The 7,979-nt window shown below is 57.3% G+C and overlaps 1 protein-coding gene across 1 annotated transcript in view; it reads right to left on the bottom strand.

Moving 5' to 3' along the window:
• Window positions 1–7,979, bottom strand: part of PLEKHN1 (pleckstrin homology domain containing N1) — a 19,323-nt gene that overhangs the window by 9,042 nt on the left and 2,302 nt on the right. Inside the window, 7 exon segments of the mRNA XM_031062542.1 lie at window positions 2,101–2,181; window positions 2,710–2,844; window positions 3,372–3,492; window positions 3,494–3,500; window positions 5,303–5,390; window positions 7,198–7,278; window positions 7,562–7,708. Of these exon segments, the coding sequence (XP_030918402.1) occupies window positions 2,101–2,181; window positions 2,710–2,844; window positions 3,372–3,492; window positions 3,494–3,500; window positions 5,303–5,390; window positions 7,198–7,278; window positions 7,562–7,708 (660 nt within the window).

Consider the following 7,979-nt stretch of genomic DNA (forward strand, 5'->3'; position numbering starts at 1 on the left):
CCCTCCCCGGCCCCGGAGCCGTGCAGGGGCAGCTCCTGCGGTGGCTGTGAATTCCCAGAGCAGAGCTGCGGGCAGGGCAAGCGCAGCAGCCCCGTGCCCCGACACGCCTCTGGAAAAGCAGGTTCCTGTCCCAGGCTGGTGAATCAGAGCCGTGGGAAGGGAGCATCCCTGGGAAGGGAACGGGGGCAGGTTTAGGGTTTCAAAAGAGATGAGCTCATGGGAGAGCCCAGCCCAGGCCCCCTTGCGGGTGCCCCATTCCCAGGAGCTGCAAACAGCACATTCCCCAAAGCTGCAAACTGCACATTCCCCAAAGCTGCAAACTGCACATTCCCGAAAGCTGCAAACAGAACATTCCCGAAAGCTGCAAACTGCACATTCCCGAAAGCTGCAAACAGCACATTCCCCAAAGCTGCAAACTGCACATTCCCCAAAGCTGCAAACTGCACATTCCCAAAAGCTGCAAACAGAACATTCCCAAAAGCTGCAAACTGCACATTCCCCAAAGCTGCAAACAGCACATTCCCCAAAGCTGGCCGTGCCTGGGGCGTGTCCGGAGCCGCTCTGGGATGGGCAGAGCTCTGCCTGCTCCGGGCCCTGCTCTGCTCTCCCGGGGGATGCTCTTCCCAGGGATGACGATTATTCTCAGCTAATCACAACTCTCTTTGTGACTACCTGAGAATTATCATCACTTAATGAACGCCACAGGTAAGAGTGTGGAAGCGTCAGGCTGTGGTCCTTTGTACAGAGGTTCAATCCCTCTCCTCATTGGCTCTCTAGTGAAGTTCACAGTGAGTTGCAAGCTCGTTGATGTGCACTGGTTGTGTACCGGAGCCTTAGGCACAGGCCTGTTGGTCAGGGCACATAGCTGTTAACTGCAGTACCATGGCATCAAAGCCCCTCTGCCCAGTAAACTGGAAGGTCCTGGCTTAATTAAAGCACCTGAGTTGCATTTAGGGGATGCAGGGTGATGGCCTGCGGACTTCAGCAGAACCTCAGAGGGTTTAACTGTTGTTTAAGGCTTTGAAGGCCTTCGGTTTAGGTAATCCTAAATTTCTTAGACAATGGTAAGTGTTACAGGGGAGATAGGAAGGAGTACGACGGGCATGGTGGTGAAGATAGCGATTGTAATGCTGGTTTGGTAATGGTTGGTTTGCTAGTGCGTCATTGTTTTATATGGTTTGTGGTGTGTGGGGGGAGTGTAATTCTGCAGGATGTGGAGCAGGGCCCCGGGGGTTCTCGGTGCATTTACAGCCCTGCAGGGCTGTACATGCACCGTGACCCCCCCCGGGCACAAACAGCCCTGCAGGGCTGTTTGTCCCCGGGGGTTCTCGGTGCATTTACAGCCCTGCAGGGCTGTTTGTGCCCGGCTCTGTGACTCAGGGATGCAGCAGAGCAGCAGCTCCGGGGTCACAGACAGGTCACTGCTCCTTCTGGCGCGTTTGTTCCAGCACAGGAGGAGCAGAGAGCTCTGAGTGAGCCATCAAATGATGCTGAGATCACAGAATCACGGGGAGGGAAGGGCAGAGAGGCCCCCGAGCACCAGCCATTAACCAGCACAGCCCTGCTCCCGCTCAGCCGTGTCCCCAAGTGCCACCGGGGGTGTCACTGGATGATCTCAGGGCCATTCTGGCTGCTCAGTGCCTCTGCCTGCCCGTGCTGAGGCTCCAGCACTGCTCCACAGGCAGGCACAGCGCAGAAGCTGCTCTGGCATCCCTTGGGATGCTCCCTGTCCCTGCTGTCCCTCCTGCTCCTGCAGAGGGAGAGCAGTGCCAGCGCTGCACCAGCAGCAGCCAACCCTGCCCTTGCCCACAGCCTCGGCTCTGCTGCCAGGCTGCTCCCAGCTCCACAGTGGCGCAGAGCCTGGGGGGAAAGCCCCTGAGGGGCTCTCTGGGGCCGTGCCAGCTCCTGTCTGCAGCAGCTCCCTGCCAGCACAGCCTCCTCCTCCTCCTCCTCCCTTGGCAGGCAGCTCCTTCCCCCGGGCTGCTGGAGCAGGGCAAGGTGTTTCTCATGGGAAGGGCTCTTGCACACCGCAGGGCCTAGGGAGGCCAGGAGCTCAGGAGCGCGGGCGGGCAGCAGCACGGCGCTCTGAGGGCAGCTCACCTTGAAGCACAGGCCGCCGCGCTCCTTGGACACGATCACCAGCGTGGAGGGGGACAGCACCAGCAGCCGCTCGTGCTGCTCCTGGGGAGCACAAAGGGAGAGGGCTGGAGCCCCGGGAGCAGCCAGGCTCAGAGCTGGGAGCCCTGGGCCTTGTCCTCCTGGCAACGGCCTGGGGCACGGGCCCTGGGAACAGCTGAGCTGAGCAACAGCATTGGGAAGGGCCAGGCTGCTTCCCTGTGCTGGGAGATGGATTGGGAAGTGCCAGGCTGCTTCCCTGTGCTGGGAGATGGATTGGGAAGGGCCAGGCTGCTTCCCTGTGCTGGGAGATGGATTGGGAAGGGCCAGGCTGCTTCCCTGTGCTGGGGGATGGAGCCTGTACCACTGATCCATGGATCTATGGATCCATCCATCCATCCATCCATCCATCCCTCCATCTATCCCTCCATCCCTCCATCTATCCCTCCATCCATCCATCCATCCATCCCTCCATCTATCCCTCCATCCATCCATCCATCCATCCATCCATCCATCCATCCATCCATCCATCCATCCATCCATCCATCCATCCCTCCATGGACCCATCCCTCCATCCCCAGAGCCGTGTCCTACCTGGAAGGGCAGGTGCTGGAGCTTCACCTTGGACAGGCAGAGGATTTCTCCCAGGGATTCCCGCTGGCTCCCCCTCCAGTCCTGCACGGGCAGGTTCTGCACGGACCAGCGCAGCTCCTCCTTGTCCCCGGGGCTCTGGGGACAGACACACGGACCACCCCTGCCCTCAGCCAGCCCTGCCCCACCTGGGGACGCCTTTTTGGTGTGGCAGGAGCAGGAGAGGACAGGTAAACCTGGGCAGGGGGCAGTTCTCCAGCTGGGAGTGGACTGGCATTCTCCACACCGAGCATCACCTGGGAATGCCTTTCCAAGGGGATATTTCTGTTTGACGAGTGGGGAGGGAATTAAAGCACCCTCAGAGATGGGAGAGACAATTCCTCTCTGTTTTCTAGGCTTCAGCCCCCTCCTGCTGATGTTTTGCAAGCTCTGGGTGGTTGCATAGCACCCAAAAGCACGAGAGCTTCTCTGAGGCTGACCCAAGCTCTGACCCCACAGAGTTTGTGCTGCTGGTGGCACCCGTGGGTGGCAGCTCTTCCTCCCAGCACAGTGCCTCTCAGACCCCTCCTGCAAGCTCCTTTTGCACCCTTTATTCCCCAGGAAAGCCCCCCCGAAGGGAATCCACCCCCGTGTCCCCGCTGGGAGCCAGCAGTGGGACGTGGGACACCCACCTGGGGCAGCAGGGGCAGGGCCAGGCTCCCTCCACAGAGCTGGATCTGCTTCTCCAGGTGGTACAGCCACTGCTTCAGCTCGGCCTCGGACTGGCAGAACACCACCAGCGGGTTGCAGGGGCCCTGGGGGCGGGAGAGCCGGGCTGAGCAGAGCTGGGCTGGGCAGGGATGGCAGCATCCATCGGGAACAGCTGGCACAGCTGGCACAGCGCCCATCCCTCCTTGGGGTGTGGGGACACCAGGGCTCTGCTGCCACCCCTGCAGCCCTCAGGGCACAGCTGGCACACTGGGAGATGGAGCCTGTGCCAGTCACTCCATCCATGGCTCCCTCCATCCATCCATCCATCCATCCATCCATGGCTCCATCCATCCATGGCTCCATCCATCCATCCATCCATCCATCCATCCATCCATCCATCCATCCATCCATCCATCCCTCATCCATCCATCCATCCATCATCCATCATCAATCCATCCATCATCCATCCATCCATCCACCATCCATCCATCCCTCCATCCATCCATCCATCCATCCATCATCCATCATCCATCCATCATCCATCCACCATCCATCCATCCATCCATCCACCATCCATCCATCCATCCATCCATCATCCATCCATCCATCCATCCATCCATCCATCCATCCATCCATCCATCATCCAAAGGCTGTGGGAACACCAGGGCTCTGGTGCCACCCCCCCAGCCCTCCCTGCCACCCTTTTGTCACACCACCTTACACACACCAAGCCCTGGCCACCAGACAATTTTTAGCCCCAAACCAGGCCGAGAGTAAAGCCCAAAGTCAGCCCCAAAGCCAAGCCTGACCTGCAGAGGTGGATTTCAGCTTTCCAAGCCCCCCAGCAGTCTGTGGGAAGGCTCAGTGTGGGCAGGGACCGTCCCAAGGTGCTGCTTCCCCTAGTGTTATCTCCCAGTTTCACCCTGGCTCTCCAGATGTACCACACCAGCAGCTTTCTGGCACTGTTTGTTTATTCATTGCCTCACCGAGCCTAACCCGTGCCAGCCGAGCTGAGGGTGACTCCAGACATCCCCTGGGAGGGAGGGACAGCCCTGCAGCTGTTGGTTTTAGAGTTTGCAGCTCCCACTGATGTCAGGGCATGAGCACAGCTCCCACACCCCGTGCTCCTGCTGAGGGCAGTAGCCATCCTGGCAGGATGCAGAGTGGATGTTGTGATTAATCATTTACCTCCCAGCCCATATCAAACCCTGCCTGCTGCAGGCTCACAAGGATCTGCCTCTGTGGGGCCTGGAGGTGCCCAGATAAGCCAGGATAAACGGGGGGGACTTTGCCCTTCTGTGGTATCTTTAGTGCCCTCATTCCTGCATTATTTATAAACAAGGTTTCACTGAGCCTTTGAAGCGTGTCTGGCTTGCAGGAAGTGCAGGGAGAACAGAGCTGGGCTGGGGAACGGGGGCACTGAGTGACTCCAAACCCATGACAGCAATTCGGTGTTGAGCATTTTCTGCCCATCCACGTGGCCCTGGGGCTCTCCTGTTTCCTCCTCCCTTGGTTTCCCTGTTTCCTCCTCCCTTGGTTTCCCTGTGTGATGCTGCTCTCGTGATGCTGCTCTCGGGGCATTCCCTGGGCATCCAGCTCCTCACACCAATGATAAATGCAAATTAAAGCCGGCAGGAATCCTGCTGCCAGGGCACGGCCCTCACCCCCGGGCACAGCCCCAGGGCATCACCCATTGCCACATCTAAAAAAGGGCCCCAGAGGAAGAGAAAATGAGGAAAGGAACTCAGGACACGCCTGGCACTGCTGCAGTGGGTGCCCTGTGTGTGCCAGGGGCTGGCACAGGGACAGACCCACCCCTGTCCCCTCCCCAGGTTCCCTGAGCCCTGCTGCCCCAAAAAACCCACCTGAGATGTGCAAAGCGTGCTCCTGCTGCCCCCAGACCCACCTGAGATGTGCAAAGCGTGCTCCTGCTGCCCCGGGCTCTGGCCAGCGCCCAGCTCCTGCACCTGCAGCTCCTTCAGAGGCAGCAGCCCCTGGGGAGGGAGAGCAGGGGTTACTTGGGGCTCCGTCCTGCAGCAACCCTCTGCCACGCTGAGGAATACCCAAATATTCCACAGGATTTTCCCTCTTTCCATTCTAAACCTCAGCAAAACAATGGGGATTTTACAGGAGAAAGGCTGAGGAGGACGTTTATATTTTTCTCTTTCCATTCTGAACCTCAGCAGAACAATGGTGATTTTACAGGAGAAGGGCAGAGAATGGGATTGGCCCTGGAGGAAAGCGGAGCTGTCCCGTTCCCAGACCCCGCACGTTCAGATCCCCGTCCTGCCAAAGCCCAGAACCGGTGACAGCTTTGTCCTCTCTCTTCTGCCCTCCCTAAACAGCCTCCACAAAAGATGCCAGTGGCTCTAATGCCTTGGGGCTCATTAATTAATTCCTCCACAATTAATAAACTCAGGAGCTGTTTCCAGAGGAGTCAGGAGAGTTTGAGGTGTTGTTTTCCTCCTGACATGGGAATTTCCAGTTGAAGGCTGCCTCGGGGGTGGCTGGAGAGGTTTTCCTGATGTTTTACATGAACCTCAAGTCACCTAATGAATCATTTCTGAGAGGAACTAATGTGACAGTCACCTCCCAGACGTGCTCAGTTTTGGTTGCCCAGCTGTGCGGAGGAAGAGGACGCTCAGGGGCTGCTGTTCCACAGCTCTTTGGCTGTGGTGCAGAACACTTCATTCATTATTCGCAGCTCCCCAGCACCACCAGGTTAAAAGATTCATGAGTGGTTTGCCAGCAGAGCTCCCGGAGGCTCAGCTTTCTCTTCCCCGCTTCTCCCACAGAATAATTAACGTTGGAAAAGCCCACCCTGCAGATGGAGACCCCCATGGGCACCAAGCCAGGGGATGTGGTGTTTCCCAAGGCTCAGCTCCCTGTGCCTGTGCTCAGCACAAAGGTGGCTCCAGGTCACCTGCCACCTGCTCCTGGGCGGCCACCCCTGGCCCAGGTGACCCTGAGCTGCTCTGGGGGCAGGATTTGGGACAAAACGCCCTTTTGGGGTTTGGCATCCCCGGGAAGGGACCTGGGGACATCTCCATTGCTGCAGGCTCACAAGGATCTGCCTCTGTGGGGCCTGGAGGTGCCCAGATAAGGCCGGATGAACGGGGGGGACTTTGCCCTTCTGTGGTATCTTTAGTGCCCTCATTCCTGCATTATTTATAAACAAGGTTCCACTGAGCCTTTGAAGCGTGTCTGGCTTGCAGGAAGTGCAGGGAGAACAGAGCTGGGCTGGGGTGTCACACACATCTTTTATGGAAAATCCTTTCCTTAGGATGTTTCCTCCTGAGAAGCTGAGAGGCCTCAGGAACAAAATGGAAACAATGATTATCTGCTGCTGTGGAATGCAACAGGTGCATCTGTGATTGGTCTCATGTGGTTGTTTCTAATTAATGGCCAATCACAGTCAGCTGGCTTGGACAGAGAGCTGAGCCACAAGCCTTTGTTATCATTCTTTCCTGTTCTATTCTTAGCCAGCCTTCTGAGGAAATCCTTTCTTCTATTCTTTTAGTATGGTTTTAATGTAATATATATGATAAAATAATAAATCAATCCTTCTGAAACATGGAGTCAACATTCTCATCTCTTCCCCCATCCAAGAACCCCTGTGAGCACGGTCACAGTGGGGAATGGGGACACAGACTCCTGAGGGACTCCAAACCCATGACAGCAATTGGGTGTGGAGCACTTTCTGCCCATCCACGTGTCTGGGGCTCTCCTGTTTCCTCCTGCCTTGGTTTGTCTGCCTGGTTCCACAGAGCCCAGAGCCCAGCTTGGCCAGGTGAGCCCTACCTGGTAGGTGAGGCCGTTGGGACCCGTGGACTGGAAGTACAGGTAGGACTGGAACAGCTCCAGGAAGCAGCTGTGGATCTCCTGCAGAAGGGACACCTTTGGGTTAGCTCAGGACACCTTTGGGTTATCTCAGGACACCTCCCAGCCTCCCTCTGCATCCCAAGCACGGAAAAGCTTCTCCAAGGATCACACCTGTGCTGATGGAAGTGCCCCAGGTGCCCACAGGGATGGGAGCAGGTGGGCACCACGTGGCAGTGCCCAGGGAATTCTCCATGCTCCCATTTCCCAGAATTTCCCCTCCCTTCCCAATTTCTCCCCCATCCCTGGGCACAGAAACCCCCACAAAGAGGTGCCTCATGTTTACCTGGCAGTGCTGGAACTTGAACTTGACCTTGGAGTAATAAATCATTTTGCCCAAATTCCTGACGACCGTATTCCTTCGGCCCTTCTTGAACAGGCTGGGGAACCTCTGGTCCAAGTTTTCCTTCTGGTTTTCCTGCTTCTGAATAATCTGTGCCGAGGACACGGGGAAAAGCAGATCAGGGCTGGTGGAAGGGGCATTCCCAGAACATCTTCCCAGCAGGGATTCCTGGGAAAGGAGCCCAGGATGGGCTGTTTGTTGTTGGGTCTCCTTGCCAACGTGCTGGGAGCCTGTGAGGAGATCCTGACCTAAAGCTGGGGCTCCTGGGCTGGAAAAGAGGGGAGGCACAGGCACATTTCACTTCCAGGGCCTCGCTGAGTTTGGGCTGCTGCTGTCAGGACATGAGTTAAACGTTTCCTGC

The sequence above is a fragment of the Geospiza fortis genome, unplaced genomic scaffold (assembly GCF_000277835.1).
Source record: "Geospiza fortis unplaced genomic scaffold, GeoFor_1.0 scaffold662, whole genome shotgun sequence".
Classification (NCBI taxonomy): domain Eukaryota; kingdom Metazoa; phylum Chordata; class Aves; order Passeriformes; family Thraupidae; genus Geospiza; species Geospiza fortis.